Below are 21,816 nucleotides of genomic sequence, written 5' to 3' on the forward strand. Positions count from 1 at the left end.
GCTATTCCCATCACTGCTCATGACACTGACTTTGCCATTGCTTTTGGTGATCTCGATATATGGAAGTGGTCTACCTTTTTCTTTGGTCGCTAACTTGCCACTCAAACTCAATGAATGGAATGCTTTGTGTAATAAAACATGAAAGATCTCCTCTGTTTCCATTGTGCATTTTAATTGCAAACATTATGTTCTCGCTATCGTTCAAATTATCTGAACTTCTTGCTTTGTGTCTCTAAGACTGAGCGGGTTGGTTCTCGTAGCCTGGTGAGGATAACCCCTCCCTCCGGGCTGCTCCACAGCCAGGGCTCCTGCTAATTGGTTATTAGCGCAGCCAGGCATCCAGCCTATTCGTGAATAGATTTTGGCGCAAGTCAGACCCCTTAGCTAGTCATCACCACTCAGTTGAGCAATTTCCTCCTCTCTTGCATTAAACCCCATGTTGTTCACCGGCCGCCAACACTGCCGGGGTAATGAATGGGCGTCAGTAGGAGGCTGAGGGAGAAACGTCCTCAAGCAGTAATAGTAATAGCAATTCAATAGGCAATACGGGGTGCTCATGTCCCTTTACTCAAGGAAACGAACATTACATATTCAAAGGAAGATTTATTTATTATATTATAAGGTCCAATAAACAAAGTATCTTTTACAAACACAGTATAGATTGAGAGAGTGCCCATTAAGATAAAAGATAAAAGTAAGATAAACAAGATTAAATGAGGAACATCTTCGCTAAACTAAACTAATCTTAATTTAAAATGGACTCAATATCGAAGTGTTGACCACTTATTCAGTGGCTACAAGGATAACGTTCTAAACTAAGGCTACATTTACATGACGGTCTGAACAGAAGATGCAAAAGTGGTGTCGCGTCTTCACTTTTTATTCCGCGTTTAGACGAGCGTTTTCGGGAGGAAATCTGCGTGCATACGGTGACGCAAAAGTGTGTGGATTTCGATTAGATTAGAGCTGCCAGAGCAGCTTGACGGTCCGACGAATGGAAATAATCCAACATGTTTGTTCATTTCCCTGTACTGGCGCTGTATGCGACGTAAACGCGTACGCGACGTGAGCAGATCTGAGCAGAGTTTTGCGTCTTGGCAGTGTAGACGGAAACGCTACGGCGGAGCGTATTCAAGTTTTCCACTCTGGAGGGTGGTTTCAGATTTTTGCGTTTTTAAGCCCCAAAAACGCTGTCACCGTCTAAATGAAAGGCACTTCCGATAAAATATTTTGTCGTTTTTACCCACAAGCGTCCTCGTGTAAACGGGGCCTAAATCTAAGATAGAATAGACTAAATATCCAAGTGTTGACCACTTATTCAGCGGCTACAAGGATAGAGTTCTAAACTAAATCTAAGATTGGATGGTTTCAATATCCAAGTGTTGTCCAGTGTATTTGGTGTATATATTGGGTATTGTGTGTATATATTGGGTATATATATTGGGTATTGTGTGTATATCTTGTATATTGTATGTATATCTTGTGTATGGTGTGTATATCTTGTGTATTCGGTGTATATATGCCGTATTGTATGTTTATCTTGTGTATTTTGTGTATTTCTTGTGTATTGTGTATTGGGTGTTGTGTGTAGATATTGGGTATTGAGTTTATATCTTGTGTATTGTGTGTATATTTTGTGTATTTGGTATATATATAATGTATTGTGTATATCTTGTGTATCGTATGCATATCTTGTGTATGGTGTGTATATAGGGTATTGCGTGTATATTTTGTGCATTGTGTGTGTATATTGGGTATTGTGTGTATATCTTGTGTGATGTGTGTATAGACTGTGTATCGTGTGTATTTCGTGGTACCAGGTGATCCAGGGTAGTCAGGTTTCCCCAGGCTTCAGGACGTTTGGTTTCTCTCTGTCGGGAGGTTTGGACGTGGACTACAACTTCTTCCCTGACCTGCTCGTCGGCTCCTTGGACGACACTGTGGCTTTATTAAGGTCCTTAATGTATATTATATTCCTCATATATATCTGTTCATCTAGACTCTATGTTAAGGTGCCCAGACCTTCTGGTCGGTAAGTCGATTGGTTGGTCCATATGATCTTGTCCTAACCGATTGTAATTGGTCGGGCAATCGCTGGTGTTCCTTTCATATGGAGAAAGTTTTCTTTAATCTATTATTGGACTACATTCAACAACAGAAAGTGAAACGAAAATATTCACTGTCAATAATGCCTTCTTGAATAGCAGCCTACATTTATCAGGCCATTCACACATGTAGTCTATAAGTAAAGCAAGGTTACGTGTTAACAACAAAGCTGTAGTATCGATCGGGTTTATTGGCAAGTAGAAACAAAACCCGCGTTGTCCTTTGACCATTAGGGGCTGCGTTACCCATCATCCATGACATATAATGGGTCACTTTGGTTCATCATTGGCTTAGGAACGTCAGGTCATCCTCACCTCTCTGCCTTGAGTAAGGTGTGATGGGTGCTAATGAGTGGAAGAGCTTCTGTTCTTTGCACTATTTAACCCCCACACAGAGCAGAAGCTTGAAAAAGCTTTCACCAAACGAACTGACTGAACGATTGAGAATGAAACATAACTATAGTTTTGGTTTCCTTTGTCATACGTTCACAGAGACAAAGTATCTTTGTGAAGGAAGTCGTGGTGGAGGGATGGGTCAAACGTAGGAGGTTGTGTCCTGTGTTATTTACTAACTGCTCTTATTCTTTTCAGTTTCAAACTATCTGGTTAGGGTCCAGGTTAGGGTCTGGCAGAAAACCCATTCTGGCTGAAGGATTTATAAAGGAAATACCCAATTCTAAACGTTTATTTTTATTTTATATTTTCTGTTCTTCTTGCGGTAGTCTGTTTTTAGATGCTCTTTCGACTTGCTTGTGTAACACTTGATAGGCTTAAAATGTGAACATGTCAGAATTGACACCATGGCATGCATCGCAGCATCCATTGGGATCCACTTTAATGAACACAGACCAAGACCTTAAAGTTTATCTTCCCATTTTGCTGTCTTTCAACCACGCGACTTTGCCCGATGTGGTGGGCAGGGGCTCATCTGGTGTAAGATCCGCTTCACGTTGAAGCTCTGTCAGAAAACATGTGGAGCTTTTATTTCCTGTGATAACTAATTGCTTTGCCAATAAATAGGTTGCATATCAGTTTGCCGCGATTTGCTCCATGTTAATCCGACCATTTGTTTATATCGACTCCATGCTGAGCTATAATCAACGTTTATCTAGAATCCCATTTTTTCAACCAATGAAAGCTGACAAGACCATATTTCTTCTCTTCTGAGATTAGGTGCCATATGATTGACATATTGTTGGTTTCAGGGCGCGGACGATCGTTCAACTGAACCAAACTCTCACAGTGACTCCCGAAGTCCTTGACCCCGCCTCCTGGGATGAGGGGTACCTGTCTGTCTGTCTGTCTGTCTGCCTGCTAATCCGTCTGATGATGACTTCTGTCTGTCGACCTGTCTGTCTGTCTGTCTGTCTGCCTGCCTGCCTGCTAATCCATCTGTTTGATCATTTATGTCTGTTTACCTGTCAATCCGTCTGTTTGATTACTTGACTGTCTACCTGTCTGTCTAATGGACGGTTGCCTGCCTTCCGTCTGTCTGCCTAACTTTCTGATGATCTGCCATCTGATGTACATTCTGTCTACCTGTCTGTTTTTCCAGATTACAGATCAAGGTGTGTTTTTCCATTGTAAGTCGAGGCATCAAGAAAGGGAAAAATATCAGTAAGTAAAGTCATGTCATTATAGTCATTATATTATTAGTATTAGTATCATTTTTGCTCAACTTTATTTATTTTTAAATATTTCTAACCTCCTTGAGCAAACCACAATGTCTTGCGATATTGATATACCCTCTCCCCCCTTCCGACTGTTTTAACGGCCCCGCCGTCGAAAAAAACCCAGGTAAGACGTTCTGTCTATACACTGTAGATATTGTGATAAAAGAAGTGAAGAGACAATTTCTCACGTCAACAACGCAATGGCATGTTGTTTATTTTTATCATATAAAGTATGTTAAATTCAAACATCGTGCCGACCGGCATATCAACAAACAAGTCGCACGATCTTAAAGAGACAGCGTCCCTATAACACAAAACGAAAACACGTCAATAACACAGCATGGTGAATTATGTCTAGAGTCCACCACAGGACTACACTTGGTTGCTAAAATGTAATTTAACTCTCCTCCTTGAGCCTCCGGACATGTCTTTACACTTTGTTGCTCAAACTTAATATTTCTCTACTCCTTGAGCCTCCCGAAATATCTTGCGATATTGATATTCCCCCTGCCAACTGTTTTAGTTGTTTTATTTTTCTAGTGTTTGGTCACTTGAAAAGTAGATGTTGAATCTCAATGACGTATTCTTCTGGTGAAAAAAACAACATCTTAAACTCTCACGTCAGGTAGCGAGTGTACAATCAACAACCTTGCCCTCACACCCCCCTTCTCCCTCTCCCCTCCCCAACACAAGCCTGTGCTTTATTTCACTATAGTAACGAAGGTTGCTGCCTTAGCTGTTGTTACAATTAGGGCGCATTCACACCAGGAAAGTCCTTTACTTCGCTCTCTTTGGTCCGGACCAAAATACAATGTTTCTTTTATGGTTTGGTTCGGTTCCTTTTCACATTGCAATTTTTGCAACAGTCCCAGAATTTGTCAACAAACCCACATGTGTGCAAAGATCGTTCAATCATGGACAAAAAGGTCTGGGGCAGGGTAAAGCGGTAAAGAAATAAAAAGAAGGGGGGGGGGGGGGGGAGCGCCAGTGAAAGTAAACGCTCATGGATGGATATCACTGATCTGCGGACCGGTCTAACTCCTTCTCCCTCATCCTGGTGCTATATGTTTTAAATGCATCGGCATTTTTATGTGTGTTTTCAAGCATACTTTTTATGTGGGCGTCTTCCCAAATATCCAATAGACATTCCGTCTCCTCTTTGCTCCATGTTGAGCCACGGCTCATTTTCAACCGACGTTCTGACAATTTGCTGCTAAGTTACTGCTAATCAAACAATATTTCCAACATTTTATCCACACAATACCGTCAGTAGATCACCCGTCGACGCCATTTTGATTTTAAGACTCGATAAGTAGATTGCCGAACACAGAGCTTGCGTGTTGTTGACGGATGTCACAATCTCTGTGTTCGTCAATCTCCAGCTTGTGATGTCAGAGGCAGATTTTTAAAACGTCTTGTAACGGCTGATCACACTCACACCTGGTGGTATAATATGTCACCTTTAATGAATAACTTCCTCAAAATCCAAAGTTCCTAACAAACCTGGCCAAAACATTTTTTAATAAACTAAGTTTCCTTGCTCACTGAAGAAGATTGTTTGGACATGTTTCCTTGCCCACTTCAATCAATGATGTTGCCAATCGGCGCTACAAAGCCTGGTCCAAATAAGCAATTGCATCTGGTGAATGAACTTACCTTCAGATTGACCAAATCAGCAGCTGGGGTCAGTAGTTCACCTCCATGGTTATCTGGTAGTTCATATATAATATATATAGCCTATAGTGTAATATATATGGGATAATATATATGAATATATATGAGTTAATATATGTGTGTGTGTGTGTGTGTGTTGTGTGAATGTTTTCCAGCACTTAATTTCACTGTGATCGCTGACATCACACAGCACAAACCCCGCCTGCGTTTCCATGAGAACGGACATCATGTATACTCAGGGGTCCTGACCCTGGCAACGCATCCTAGCTACCGCTGTCAGGACTATACAATGGGAGTAGTGGTAAGACACACACACACACACACACAGAAACGCAAACACACTCACTAGACTACAGTGTGCACTTATTAAACACATGCTCAACTTACTATTAAACAATAGCAGACGGACAATTTACTCCTCCACACTTGGTCAAATGCTCATTGGCTAAGCAGCGCTCACTCACACGCAGACACACGACGCACACACGCACGTGCGGACGCAGACGTTTCAAGACAACGGCAAGATCGAGACAACAGCCCCGCCATCGACACACTCTCCACGCTGAGACGTTATGTCTATAAAATATAATTTTTTTGCCTGTGCCATTACTCACCTTGTGTCTTGCTGATATCCTTCCCCCTTCCGACTGTTATAACGGCCCCGCCGTCGACAAACTCCCCCAGGTAAGATGTTCTGTCTGTAGACTGTAGAAATTGCGATAAAAGAAGTGAAGATACGATTTCTCAAGTCGACAACGCAACGGCAGGTCGTTTATTTTACATTATAAAAATGTCATGTTAAATTCAAACATCGCGCTGACCGGCATTTCAACAAACAAGTTACACGAGCATGTCAATAACAAAGTATGGTGAATTATGTTTATAGAATCCACTACAAGACTACACTTTGTTGCTCAAACTTAATATTACGCTCCTCCTTGAGCCTACCAAAATGTCTTGCAATATTGATATTCCCCCTCCCCCCTGCCGACTATTTTAGTTGTTTTATTTTTCTAATGTTTTCTGAGTAGGCTACCTACTGCTGCCTTTCTTGACCAGGTCACTCGAAGAGATGTTTAAACTCAATTATGTATTCTTCTGGTAAAAAAACATCACTCTCATGTCAGGTAGCCAATGTACAATCCTCAATCAATCCCTCACAACCCCCCTTTTCCCTCTCCCCAACACAAGCCTGTGTTTAATTTCACTTTAGTTAGGTAGGTTGCTGCCTTAGCTGTTGTTACACGTAGTTTATTTCACTAAGGTTCTTCTGTAAATGAATACAATTTTCAGCTGTTGGTTATTATCATTTCGAACTAACCAATAGTAGTTGCCATGCATTTTTAAAATGTCAATGCACTTTGAGCCCTGAATAACAGTAAAAGCTATTGAATAATTGATTTGCATGCATAGTATACTACACTTTCCACACTTTTTTTACAACAATTACCCCTGTAACGCATAAATTGACTCATTTATATTTGTCTTTAAGAAGGTTGTCTCATATCTGGCTGTAGGTGAGTCTTGAAACTAAGAACTCTATATTGTTTAGCATTGCAATTGGTTGTACTAACTTTAACCCTACTGCCACTGTGTTGGTTTTGGCTGCTGTCGTTGTTTTTAGTAAGAGGTTGTTGAGGCTAGTTTCAGTCACAAGGCGACAACAATAGGCTTGATTGCTGGGTGGAGCTACATTTCTCTGTTTTGGTACCTCAGTGGTGGAACGAGCTCCCTGCCGATGTCAGGATCACAGAGTCGCTCACCAGCTTCCGCAAAAGACTCAAAACTCACCTGTTCAGAGTTCACTTCGACTCTGCATAGCTACCCAGCCCCTTCCAGCCACCATTGTATGTTGTATGTCCTGGCACTTAATGTACACACTTATTGTACGCACTTAATCTACTTTGCACTTATTCATAGTTCTTAATTGTGTAGCATCTGCAATAGCTGCTATCATTGCTGTACACGGGGAATGGGTTAGCCTAGCGATTGTTAGTACTTGCACTTCTTTTGACAAATGTACTTATTGTAAGTCGCTTTGCATAAAAGCGTCTGCTAAATGCCCTAAATGTAAATGTAAATTTTATATGTAATCTAATGCTCTAGCTGCTTTCAGACACACGTGTAAGCCCTGATATTCTCCTGCTATTCTCCTGATAGGCCTTATGTGTGAACAACATATCCTGACATTTGTACACTGAAAGTTCTCCTGAATGATACTACACCTGAGGTAGTATTTTCTCCATAGGAAGTGTAAATTACCTTATATTTGAATGAGGAGCAGAAAGCATGTATTTCTCACACCACTTGAGCTTGTGTTTTGATGACGTTACGGTCTGCATTCCATGTCATTGAGTGGCCCCCTAAATGATAATCAGTCTGTTACCTTTTGCTCGCTGAATGGTTTAAAATGTTTAAATTAGTCATTCATGGTGAACGCTAAAAGATAGGTCTTATCATAACCCTAAAAGCACACATCACACAATAACTTACAATACATGAGTTCACAGCTGCATGCGTATATAGAAAATGTTTTTTTTATTATTAATTATTAACTACTCATTAAAGGGTCCTTCGACTCCCTGCTTTCTCAGTTAAACAGAAATCAACTACATTTGTCCCAGTGCTTGTTATATGTGAAATGGAGCAAAACAAGACGCTCTCTTTTTCCCGTAAAGCAGTCGTTTGCAACGCCTTTCTTCGTCTGCGTTTCTTCTTCGTTGTTTCTTCTATTTGTCTCTAACTCATGCTCCAATCTTTCATCGATCGATGTTTCGGATGTGGTGGATGCAACGGAATATATGATGCTTCGTTGCAGGAACATTTAAGATGATCACGATGAGTTCTGCCCGTTCTGCCTCGTAGCTGTCTGTGTTCAAACCAAAACAAACTACAGTGACAGTGGCTGCACTAATCCCGCCTCTTGCGATCTTAGACCCTACGTCATATCCCATTTCTTGCAAGCTCAGCCTCCTAAACTCCCCGTTGAAACTATTGATGTCTGAAGGACATGTAGATCTGCATATACATCTTCAAGTGTGAATCACCCTCAGGGTCAAATCTCCTGATATACAAATGCGGCAAAAATGCGGAGGACATGTGTGAAAACAGCTTATAATACGATTATTCTGCTTGCCTTCATAACGTAAGGCGAAAATGATTATGCTTGCTTCATTACGTAATAGGTGAACCAAAATGTTATACGTTTTAACATTATAGGCAAAATATAACGACATTAGAATTAAATTAAATCCCCATGAAAAAAAAACGGGATATTTTATTTCCAACACTGAGTGTAGATCTTCAGTCCCACAGTGCTTTATCTTCTGAACATCACAGGTTGGCAACTGTTACACACAAGCTGCAAGAAGTACACTTCCCCTCTAAACTTACTGAGACTTTGTATCACATAAGCGATCATCTCACATACCGTTCGCTGTTCAACTCGCTGCTTCATGCCGTGGCCGACAGTAACGTTACACCCGGCCGATCATTTGTTCGTGAAAATCTTGATATTGATTTGGGACAATAACATGGGTGGTTAGCTAGCTAGTCTTGTTGTTAAACATACTGTCAAATTATATTTACTGTTTATCAACCATACTCAGTGTTATTAACTTTGAATCTTGCTAGCATAACATTAGCTGTCCTGCTCATAGCTGAGCGGACCAGAATATCTCCCGTTGCAAAGTCGTATCTAAGGTCCGTCCTATTTACTGGAGGAATGAACAATGTTTCCGTTGCATAAGAACCTTACGGGAGGGTAATGATTGTTCCAGGTATTAGTCAGACCCTCAGGCTTTACCAGGGAAACTGGCTAGCTTGTGAAATACTTTATATTTTGATTGTAAAACGCATGAAAATATAAATGGTCTTGATTTATTTTCTTTGGTAAGTGACCGTGGTATAAGCGGGATAATGCCCTTGAAGGTGTCCATAATCAGGAGTTAATGGCCTTGGCGGAGGCAACCGACCTCTGCTGCACGTCGGACGGTTCTAAGGCCTCCTCGTCGTCCATTAATGCCTGATTATGGTCACCTCGTCAGGCATTATCCCTACCATAATATAAATAGTCAATTGAATTATTTATATATAATGTATATATAATAAATATAAGCATGTGTAGCCGGCTCTGCCTGCACCTCGCCAGCTACTGCGTTGTGTTCCGGTGCACTCACGACAGGACGCTGACATCATTTATTTATGGCACTTTATTCTGTACAAGTTCAATGAGAGCAAAGATTCAGGACTCTATCTTCACGGAATGTACCAGGCTAACATAAGAAAAAGGACAACTGAAACATTTGGGCTATACTACACGAAGATAAAATGGCGAGCGCAAACCACGAGGTTAGCTATGTTAACAATCTAAAGCTCACAAAACATAAATGTTCTCGACAAAACATGACTAAATTTAAGTGCACTCATCCTGAAATACATATACAAGTTACCATATGCACTAAAACTAAAGTTAGAACAGGTATATTTCAAGTTCACATTGCATTGCTGTGGACACGTACCTCTCTCAATCAAGTGGAATGCAAACTGAAAAAGGAACGCGAAAATCGAACACATACTATCCACCACTATCGCCACCACTATCCAACAGAGGGCGCACCTTTACAATTAACACATCTCCCAATACCTATAAATTACCACAAACAATACAAGATTTTGGTGAAATAAAACTCCCCTAACCACAAAATATAAAATGCATTCTTTAATCCGTTACACATGCATATATAATTCATATATAATGTATCTAATATTGTATATAATGTACATATAGAATCCTATCCAGGAGCATGTGTCTTTGTTGGTGTCTATCGGGGAATGATTACATAATGTACATCAATGTATATATAATGTATATTTATATGTAGAAGCCTATCCAGGAGTATGTGTCTCCGGTGGTCCTCAGTCTCAACGCCTCTTTAGCAGACCCTGGTCTCCTGCTGGAGACTCCCCCGAACACCCACAGACAGGTCTGTCTCTACATGTCTGTCTCTCTCAACCTGCTGTGTCTCTCTACCTGTCTGTCTGTTGTCTGTTTCTACATGTCTGTCTCTCTCTACCTGTCTGTGTTTCTACATGTTTGTTTCTCAACCCGCTGGTCTCTCTCTACCTGTCTGTTGTCTGTTTCTACACGTCTGTCTCTCTCAACCTGCTGTATCTCTCTACCTGTCTGTGTTCCTACATGTTTGTTTTTTTAAACCTGCTGGTCTCTCTCTACCTGTCTGTCTGTTGTCTGTTTCTACATGTGTCTCTCTCAACCTGCTGTATTTCTCTAACTGTCTGTCTGTTTCTAGATGTCTGTCTCTCAACCTACTGGTGTCTCTTTACCTGTCTGTCTGTTTCAACATGTTTTCTCTCTCAACCTGCTAGTCACACTCTACCTGTCTGTCTGTTTCTCTCTAGCTGTCTGGCTCTCTTCCCTTCTGTTGCTCTCTATCTTTCGATCTGTCTTTAGCTCTGTCCATCTTTTTGTTTCTCTCTACCCATTGGTCTATCTCTTTCTCTTTATATCTCTACTTGTCTTTCTCTCTGTCCCTATTCGTCTCTCTGTCCGTTTGTCGGTCTCTCCCTACCTGTCTGTCTCTTGGCAGGTCCACATCTTGAAGTCTTGCGGCTCAGATCACCGTTGCCAAAGCAACCTCCAAATGAGCGCTCAGTTCACCAATCAGGAACTACTTCCTCTCCGAAAGTAACTATTCCTGTTCACAAATATGTATACAAACTGTAGAATGCTCGTTGGATTGTTTAAAGTCAATGCTCCTTTATCAGGGTTATTTACATCCGGGAGGGGAGGCCAATGCCTAGGGTTAAGCACCGAAACTCGGTTCCAGTAGGGAACCGGTTCCGACGTAAACGGTTGTAACGAGATCGAATAAGAACACACATTTCGGTGCCTCATAACGGTGCCTGCCTTTTTTTAACGCCCCCTGCCCCGCCCCCATGGTGTTGCGGCGTCAACTTGCGTTCGTGCTGGGCGGTATACCGGTTCACACCGAACAACGGTGTGTATTTTCGTTAGGATATTATTTTTTTATATACCACACCGGTGTATTTCATTACACAACGTTCGGAACGCAGCGCTGCGCGACACTGTTTCAGACGGGACCCTTTTCAATGTTGCGCTAAACACGCATGGTACGACTACGACTGCGACTTTCTTTATAGGTCCATGATTGCGAGGCGTGGTATTTCAGGCCAACTGGTAAAAGAGTGTTTCACGGCTTGCAAACATATAAACCATAAAGCCTATGGGCGCCTCGGGACGGACTTGTCAACGCGCTGCGGCATCACTTACTTGATGTTGTTTTGATTGAAGATCGGCAGGTTGTAGTGGGTGGGTGCGTGAATGAATGAACGTGTGTGTGTGTGTGTGTTGCGAGCAAATGTAATTTCAAAGTAACAAACAAACTCAAAGCCGATGCATGCATCCAAAACTATCTGTTCAAAACCAAATAAACAAATCAAAAACAGAGTTGCTTATCCGCTTCAAATACTCTATTTTCTTTTCAAAACTAGGGAATTAATACGGCGCAGCACCGAGCGGTTGAAAACAATGTTGGCGTCTCCTGTGGCTGCCTTGCGCACCTGCGTTATATTACTTAATATGACTTTGGCAGTTATGTTGCACCATGCACGCAAGTGTAAACGCGAGCAGCATAGCTGCGTGCCTGCCTGCTTTCAGCGAGTAGGCTAATTAATATTATTTGTAATTTTTATTTTTTTTAAATATATTCATCAGTCATAGCACTCACTGCAGCCTTTCCTCTTCGGTTAAGTCGAGTAATTTAATGCCAACCATAAATCTTGCATATCAAGTAGGCTAGCAAACACCGTTGCCATTCAACTCAGTGTCCGCTGACTTTCTGTTTAATGTAAAACTCGTAACAACTCGTGCATGTATGCAAGTGTGTGCGGTTTAGTTTTTCTAAGTACCGGTTCGAGAACCTTTTTGGCACCGGAACCGTTTGAAAAGTACCAAGTAGGCACCAGTATCGGATAAAACCCAAACGATACTCAACCCTACCAATACCTTATCCAAAGCAGAATCCTTAATCAGTCAGTTGGTCCAGTATCTAAGGGCCTTCATAAGAAGGGTTCTCATCCAGAGCGTTGGTTCTGGGTGAGGTCAATAAAAGGCTAATCGGCCGCTCTCTCTATTGTCGGCGGTGAAGTACTTCCAGAAGATCCTATAATATGCTGTCTGTAGTTTGCTAGCAGCCCTTTTGGCAACATGCGCTCCCTTTTAACCCCGAGCACGACCTGCACAACCATCATCGGCCTGGCCTCTTGGAGGAAGTCCATTTAAGGCTCGGGTGAAGCCAGCGGGCTGCAAATGACCTCCTTTCAAGAACTATTCCCCTCACCCTCCCTGCTGTCTGCCACAAAACATACATAGATAAACACACACATATATATACACACAAATAAACAGATATAAACACACATATATATCAATAATATATTATATATACACATATAAACACACACATACATATATACACACAAATATACATATATAAAGACACATATACACATGTATATATACACAAACAAATGTACACATATAAACACATGTATCAACAATAGAATATATATACACATATAAACACACACACACATACAGATATAAACTAGGGATGGGCACGGTTATTCAAATATTCGATTATTCGAAATGACGTGGGAATTCAACTTTAGCTGTAGCGGATTTTTTTAAATTTTTGCCCAAAGTAAATTAAATATATTCATTAGCTATATTAATTACATATTGTTCATTAAACGTGTATACTAATGCCATTTAATACTTGGAATACTTGGTAAATTAAATATATTCATTAGCTATATTAATTACATATTGTTCATTAAACGTGTATACTAATGCCATTTAATACTTGAATACTTGGCTATACCGGCAACCTCCGTTCCAGCGGAGAGTCTTTTCCACGGTGGGCTTGATTGTAAACCGCCTCCGCACACGCCTATCCCCCGAGCTCGTAGATATGCTCTTTTATTTCAACAAGAATGAGTGATAGTAGTAGGTGGCAGTAGGTGGGCTTATGTGTTGTTAACTGGAAATGTTTTAGACATACTGTATTTCTGTATTACACACAATATATTTTTGTTGATGTTGTTATATGCGCATCATGCGTAATGCGAGGCGGGCCCATGCGCTGTTGATATCCAAGCCCACCAATACTTTTTGCTGTTGTGCTTCAGTTACTTGAATCTATTCAGTTTGTGCCTTAAATTTACTTTAATCTTATTTCAGTTAGTGCCTTAAGTATGCAATACTGTTCATTCATATTCTTGTCAAAAATGATGGTTTCGTTTCAACTCGTTTCGATTCAACATACTGATTTCAAGTGTTTTTTTCCTTCTAAAATGCTCAATAAATTGAACAAATTGGATTTGATTTCCTTATTTATTTGATTAATAGATGGAAAACGAATACATTTGTTTCAATTTGTTTTTGTTTTTGTTTGTTTGAAGGCCAGATCACGGAAGAACTTCAGGCTAAATTATGAGTGCGCTACACTTTTTTTTTTTACCGGTTACCGTAGTTCGGTAATCGGTTACTCTTTTCTTTTTTCGGTTAATTTGTTTTTATCCAATATTCAAATGTTGATATGCCTTCAAATGCCCATCCCTAATATATACACACAAATATACAGATATAAAGACACACATACATATGTACACACACAAATAAATATATAGACACACACATATATAAATAATGTATATATATATATACACACACACATACACATATATAAACACACACATATATAAATATATTAATATATATTTATATATGTATAGATAAATAGTGTTTTTTGTGCGTGTGTTTGTGTGTGTGTGTGTATGTGTCTGTGAAGTCACACGGGTTTCCAGGTGTTCCGTTACAACAGCAGCAATAGGAGGGTGTTCCTTGTTGTCAAGGTTACCAACTGCCCCTCTCCAAGGCAGTTAGCAGAGGATGCTTACTTGACAACGCTTAACATCAGCATCCCTCCGTCACTCGGATACGTTGGAGTCCGTAGCAAGGTGAGAGGTCAACCTCACTTCGTTAGTTGGGGTAAGGTGTTTGAGAGATAGGGTCAGAGAGTAAGGGTTAGGATTAGGTATAAGATAGTTAGAGTTGATGGTTGAGAGTTAGGTTGATGGCTGGTTCAAACTACACGACTCTCAGACATTCCTCCACGATTTAACATTCCACACTATGCGATCACAGAGCCAGGAAATCGGGCCTTGTCTCGTCGGAAGACTGGCCACACTACAAGATTCGAGGGTGCGATGCTCTAGAATCTTTAGGCCCTGTACACACTAACGCAGGTAAATATAAAAACGCACATTCGCAATGAAAACAATCTCCGTCCACACCATCGTTTTCATATCGTTTTCAGATTGTTTTCCCAGCACAGCAAGTAGAGCTCGCCTTCGGCGTTGGGGTAACAAATACGCATAATAATAATAATACATTTTATTTATAACACACTTTACATCAACTCAATGACCTCAAAGTGCTACAATGCACATTAAAAGATAAATAAACCATAAAAGACTAACTAGATTAAAAATAAATAAATAACAGAAAAAATAATCATTTAAAATAGCAGTTTAGCCAAAGGCTTTTCTAAAAATGTATGAGGCAGTATGTTGAGTTGTAACTGAAGATACATGAGTACAGTGCACAGAGAAATCATTTCTCTTTCACATCGCCATTTTTTGATGAGCGTCTCGCTCTTGAGCGCAAGCTTGTGGCAGCATCATCACAGTGTCATGGCAACCGAACGTCATCGTTTCTGAAAGCCTCCCTCTACCTTGACCTGTGGCATCCCGACCCCCACCAGGAGGGTCCGGGGGTTTGTGGTGGAGGGCGTGTACCACCGCCATCCACCAGCCGGCGGCAGAGAGCAACACACCCCTCACCCCCATCAGCCGGATGAGGGACACCTGGCCGGAGGGAGGACACGTGGGGGCAGACCTCTAAAAAGGGAGCGGAGGACTGACTCGAGGAGAGCAGGGATAAGAACGACACGGAGGCGCCCACGGAGGCCCCAGAGACTGCGAGGCTCGCGGAGACCCTAGCTCGCTATTACCGTTCTTGTTTTGTTGAACTGCTTTGAATAAACGCCGACAACGGCTTTCACCCTTGCTTTCCGCGCTATTCTTACCGGGCACCTGACACTCGGGGAAACGGGCTGCCACAGACCACACTACAACACAAACCCAGCGTTTTCACATTTATCCACCTCAGCGATCGTTTTTGAAAAGCATTGTTTTCAGTGTCGGAATTTGCCATTTTAATGTGGACGGAAGGGCTAAACAGATAAATATTTATGCGTTTGTAGATTTACCCGGGTTAGTGTGGACAGGGCCTTACTTTGTGTCGTTCACAATACACGCAGCATCATTGAAGCAACAAAGTGTAAATAACAATGGATCCCAAGTTCCTATACTAGGCATTAAGATGGTGGTCCTCTGCGTAGTGCAGTGAAGTCTAGTTAGAGATGCACAGATGAGCTGTAAAGTTATCCCGATTTTGAGTTGCGTGTTCCGCGCCCCGACAAAAGCCTGTCGGCTTGCTAAAATGTCCAACCACTATGAAATGTCCCTGTTGTCAGCGAACATAGCCAACGTGGTCTTATTATAGCCCGATCATTAACTAAAAGCCACATTAAAAGAATAAAGCATCCAGCATATGATTTCAACAATGTGTGAGGGCATATGCAGCAGGGATGATCGCAGAGTGGAATGCTTATGGAAATCCAGCGGAGAACACTAGGCGGAGATTTCAGAAGGAGGGAGATTATAGAAAAATATAATTTGTCAGTTTGCCGTTTTCCTAGTTAATATGTTAACCTACTTATTATTTATTAATTTTTTTCATCCGCGACCCGCCCACAACTCCTCCAAGTATTCAATTTTTTCACGCAATCCACCTAACCCATGGATTATCCACGGTGTCCGCGGGTATGACCGCCAACCACACATCTCTACTAGTCTTTACTTTACTAGTTAGTTCTTTACTAGTTAGGATACACTGCCCGTGAGCTCCGGCTGTTCGCGGGATTCCCTCAAAGTCAACAATGGATAATTCACGTGATTCCCCAAAAATTCTGTCTTGCAAACTTTCGTCTTGGGGTTTCCGAACGTCGCAGACAAAAAAATCGCAGACTGCAAGCATGTCCCATTACAACACCTTGTCTCCCGGCCGAGTTTTCAAAATCGTGTACGACTCGCAAATTTGTCTGCGACGAACGAATCGGGGCAAAAAATCAGGGTTGAAATCGTGTAGTCTGAACCAGCCATAAGAGAGTTACGGTTAGGATTAGGTATAAAAGTGTTAGGGTTAGGATTAGGATGTTAGAGAATTAGGGTTTGGTGTTTCAGAACGACGAAAGGTTAGAGATTTAGTGTTAGGATTAGTTGTAAGAGTGTAAGGGCTAGGTGTTGGAGAGTTTGGGTTAGGGTTAGGTGTTAGAGGGTTAGGGTTAGGTGTTAGAGAGTTAGGGTTAGAGATTGAGGCCCCGTCCACACAGAGCCGATTTTTTGGTGAAACTGCATAAGTCTTGTGCGTTCCGGCCGACCGTCCAGACGGAGCCGGCGAATCCAGTGCGCGAAACCGCACATTTCTGCTCAATTTAAAAGGTTGAATCTCCTTGTGACTGAATGTTTGTATACAGCGCGCAGGCTGTATGGGGCGTGCTTGATGCACTCCACTTTTCTCTGTGGAGAACCAGCGCCTTGAATATTGACTACAGCGTTTCTACAGCTCGATGCGGTTTAGCAATGACTCCGTCTTTACGGAGATATTCCTGAACCGCATAAACCAAAACCGTATCGTTTCCGCCCATTTCGGCTCTGTGTGGACGAGTTTTAGGATTAGGATTAGGTATAAAACTGTCAGGGTTAGGATGAGGTGTGAGAGAGTGAGAGTTAGCATTCAGTGTTGAAAAATGAGGGTTAGGATTAGGTGGTAAGGCCAAAGAGAGTTCAGAGAGTTAAGGCCAAAGTATACTACTCCGACTCCGTAATCCGTAATCTGACTCCGTAACTACGGAGACCCCTTGAGCATTCAAAGTACTCTGTGGGATGTCTGATACGAAATGCAATTGGCCGCCCGGTGTGTTACAGGGTGTAGTGTGTACTGATCAAGGTGGGCTGCGGTGTGAACTAGGAGATCCATTCATCAGCTCCCAGGAGGTGAGCAACATGTGATTGATTGATCGTAACCTGACATAGAACAGCCATTATTGATTATTGATTTCTGATCTCTCTGCTCATCAGACAGAGATTCTGTTACTGTTGGAGACACAAGACGAGTATTTGGACAAAAGAGAATCACACACACACCTGCAACTCACTACGTACGAAGCACAGATACACACACACAAACACCTCACAACTTACTACTCACACAAACACACACTCATACCTGTAGCTCACTGCATATGAAACACACACACAAATACACTATTATATCACCAACAATCATCTGTATGTCTCTCAACCTGTCTTTCTGCCTGTCTGTCTCCCTACCTGTCTGCAGACTGAGTGACCAGACCCCAGTGTCCGTCTCTCTTGCTCTTCTGCTGGAATTTATACTGGAGACCAACTTCTTCCTGTATGAACATGCACGCGAACACGCATGCAACACACTCAAACAGAGCAATTAAAGTGTGTGTGTGATTGTGGACTGGTTGATTCAATAGAAGCAGCCAGCCTATCAGCAGCCAGTTTGGTGGTCATTTGATCGGGGAGTCCGCTGTGAGGAGGACCAGGGACATCGGTAGCCCTCTGATCTTCACCCTGCAGGTGGTCAAGGAAAAAGCCAAATTTTCATGGAAACCAGTCAGGTTGTGTAGTAACTGTGTTGTCATAGGTCGACGTCATCGGCAAGCCACTCGGCCCCCTGGGGCACCTACAGCTGGAGGTCAGTTGGCCACTGGAGTCCACCGGGGGGAAATGGCTGCTCTACCTGACGGAGATCAACCTGGACGGCAGCCCGGAGCACCGCTGTGCCACGCCCGGAAACATTGTCAACCCCCTCAACCTCACCGTAACTAAAGCAACCACACCTAAACAATAACAAATCAACTGACCCTAGACCTAGCCCCAACTCCACCAGATAGGGAACGAGATAATGAGATAAAGCATTACTGATTTAGATAAAGTAAGAGATGTGTAACTGACTTAGATAATGAGAAGCCTTTCTGACTTAGATAACGAGAATCCAAGCTGACTTATATAAAGTAAGAGAAGCCTAACTGACTTAGATAAAGAGAAGGGACATGATGCCTTAGATAAAGGGAAGCCTTTCTGACTTGATAAAGATAAGGGCCTTAGTGTCTTAGATAAAGAGAAGCCTTACTGATTTGAATAAAGATAAGGGCATCACTGACTTAGCTAAAGATAAACCTTACGGCCTTAATAAAGTAAGGTAAGTTAATGACTTAGATTAAGTCAAATAAGGAACTTACTGACTTCGATAAAGGAAGAGAAGAACCACCGTTCTTCTCTGTGTGAAAAAGCCAAAAGCAGTCCTTTATCCCGCACATCGTCATTTTATGATTCAATGTGAGCCCAGAGAGCAGGGGCTATTAACAGATGGTCTGCCGGCCCGTCAGTGTTGTTGTCGTGGGAGCAAAAGCGAATCAATGTTTTAACGTAGCTCTACAATTAATGCATGTTGATGGTGGTGGAGGTCCAGCAGCTGTATGATGCCCATTTGTGACTGAAGTATGAGAAACATTTATTCAAAACAAACTGTCAATTTCCTGTCCGTCTGTCTGTCTTAGAGCGGGGGAGTGAGGAAGAGGAGTGTTGATCATGAAAGAGAAGATTTGAAACCGACAAAAAAATCCTACACACTGGTAAGTAGCAATGTGTGTGTGTGTTTGTTTAGGAATCTAACAAATGCAGTGCACAGTGAGCATATATATATGTGTGTGTGTGTGTGTGTGTGTGTGTGTGTGTGTGAGGATGTTAATGCCCGCTGTGTTTATGTGTGTGTGTGTCTGTGTGTGTGTGCGTGTGTGTGTGTGTGTGTGTGCGCACTTGCAATTATCACTACATGGGGCCCAGGCTATGGGAGCCCACCAACGGTGTGTCCCCGAAACGTCATGGGGCCCAAAATGGTGGGCCCCACATCGATCTTTATTTATCTGTGCTCAGGACCTCTTGCTTTTTTTTCATTTGGCTCACAAAGTGACAAAAACTAGGTATCTGTGTAAAAGTGTGTGTGCTCACTATCACCCCCTTTACCGGACCCCAGTATTGCAACCGATACACTTACACACTCCACACACACACCGGAAGGAGGGGCCCACAAAGTGTCGAAAACTAGGTATGTGTGTAAAAGTTCTTCTTCAGTTCTAATGTAGGGTTTATTGGCAAAACACAACAACTTTCACTGTCAGGGCTTTTGGGGAAAACAGCAGGCAAAGCATATCATAATAGTATTAAGTTCCGAAGACAAATTGATATAGAAAAAATAATCGAGTTTTTAAATTTTTAAAATGTATTTACTTTTATTTGTTCCTTTTTTTCCGCAATTATCTCGTGTTCACACTCCAGTCCAAGTTGGTTTGCCAACCGCCAATAAACCCTACAGAAGAAGAAGGTGGTCTGATAGTGATGGCGTGGTGAAACTTTTTGAAGCCAGTATTAAATAGTCAGATATATTAAAGGTCATTCTATCAATTTGTAATACACTCAATAGGCTACTGCCCTGCAACAGTCCAGACATGGCAAGACTGACAAGACCGACAAGTAAATAAATCAATACATCTTAATAAATACATTTTATGTATTGCTCATGTATTCATTCATATGAATGAAATGTATATTTTGTTAAGTGTATTATTATGGGTATGAAACATGACAATACATAGGGATCTAATAAATATTTTATGTCAAATTTGAATAACACATAATGAAGGGAACCCAGTGTGCGAAATACCCGTCCATATTCGGGGGGGTCCCAATACCGATCTAAATGTTGTCAGTATGCAGTAGGCCTATCATTACAATATTGTATGAATGCGAGCCAAGACAATCAGTCTATAGCCTACATGACATCACACACTAACACTTTTTGATAATCCGACATAGTATTCATTGCAACACTGACATAGGAGGTTGCATTGGCTAAAGTTGTTTGGATACACGTTGTTTTATAACAAGAGGCAAAGTAGTGCATTAAAATGCAGACACGACAATATTTGGCAACAATCTGGCGCACTTACAGAGCAATCAACTGAATAAATGCAGCTGAATAAATCGGAGACTGGCACGCAATCCGTGCACTTGCAAATGAGAGCCTGCAGTGTATGACCGATAGTGTGACATTATTTAACCATCCATCTACAGCAAATATGATCAGACAGATACGTCATTGAACACATACGTAGGCCTACACAAAGCACATTCGTCTAACCGTGCAAACAGGCCCATCGCTAAAATTGAAAAAAGCACCACGGCGGATGCTGACAGACAGCCCACAAAAAGCACCACGGCGGGTGCTCGCTCGCTCGCGCTCTCTCTCTCTCTCTCTCTCTTTCTTACCTTAAGTTAAAATAGACCAAAGATGCCTTGGCTCAACTTCTTGTGGTTGCCATCCAGGTTTCCAGGAAGAAGACAGGCGATGTCCTGCTTTAATCCAGCTTCTGACAAACGGAACTGGGTCGAATTTGTCCAGAGGAGGTCCGTTGAGGTCCACAAACAGGAGTGAAGACAGGCTGTCTTCGCGCAACCTGTTGCGCGTCTGGTGGTCCGTGTTATTAACTGCGGAAAAGCCTCGTTCGCACTCAGCTGACGTGGGGAGATACGTGCGACTTGCTATGCGCATACTTTCCAATGTTTTCCCCGGTGCAGTGCCCTGTAATTTCCAGTCTCGAAACTGCTCCACGGCCTCCCTGGTTGGTAATCCAAGTGCTTTCGCCAGGCTGTCTACTTCTGGTTCGCCATGCAAAAGCAGGTCCTCCTGCTCTCTTGGCCAAAAACGCTTGTCAAGAGCTTTGAGCATCATGACCAAATTTGACTCGCTTAGTTAGAGACGCAATCACTGATTCATAAAACCGAGACCTGTTTATTTTCGCCCTGCCTTCACTCAGCTCCGCGCCCTTAAAAAGGCCAGATGAGACGGACTGTTCGGCCTTCTTGGTTGATTTCCCCCCACCAGATGTCTTCATGGTCGCCAAAACATTAATAGTTTGTTCGATGGCGAGACTTGAATCCACAAGTGACATTTCTCTTTTCTGCAGCTTGAGAGACAGGCCCTGGAGTTCACACAGGATGTCTTTCATGGCAGCCAAATCTTCCACAAATCCTGAGTTAGCAAGGTG

The 21,816-nt window shown here is 42.1% G+C and overlaps 1 protein-coding gene across 1 annotated transcript in view; it reads left to right on the forward strand.

Annotated features, from left to right (window-relative positions):
• The window catches only part of LOC307079018 (integrin alpha-3-like), a gene marked incomplete at both ends in the record, with an annotated part of 100,390 nt that overhangs the window by 26,609 nt on the left and 51,965 nt on the right, over positions 1-21,816 (forward strand). The window contains 13 exons of the mRNA XM_079741070.1: positions 1,821-1,954; positions 3,311-3,388; positions 3,661-3,722; positions 5,608-5,753; positions 10,336-10,437; positions 11,059-11,156; positions 14,344-14,512; positions 17,606-17,674; positions 17,759-17,838; positions 18,021-18,095; positions 18,184-18,286; positions 18,354-18,530; positions 19,270-19,344. Of these exons, the coding sequence (XP_079597196.1) occupies positions 1,821-1,954; positions 3,311-3,388; positions 3,661-3,722; positions 5,608-5,753; positions 10,336-10,437; positions 11,059-11,156; positions 14,344-14,512; positions 17,606-17,674; positions 17,759-17,838; positions 18,021-18,095; positions 18,184-18,286; positions 18,354-18,530; positions 19,270-19,344 (1,368 nt within the window). The remainder of the gene's footprint in view (positions 1-1,820; positions 1,955-3,310; positions 3,389-3,660; positions 3,723-5,607; positions 5,754-10,335; positions 10,438-11,058; positions 11,157-14,343; positions 14,513-17,605; positions 17,675-17,758; positions 17,839-18,020; positions 18,096-18,183; positions 18,287-18,353; positions 18,531-19,269; positions 19,345-21,816) is intronic.

The sequence above is a fragment of the Pollachius pollachius genome (assembly GCF_949987615.1).
Source record: "Pollachius pollachius genome assembly, chromosome: 8".
NCBI classification, from domain to species: Eukaryota; Metazoa; Chordata; class Actinopteri; order Gadiformes; family Gadidae; genus Pollachius; species Pollachius pollachius.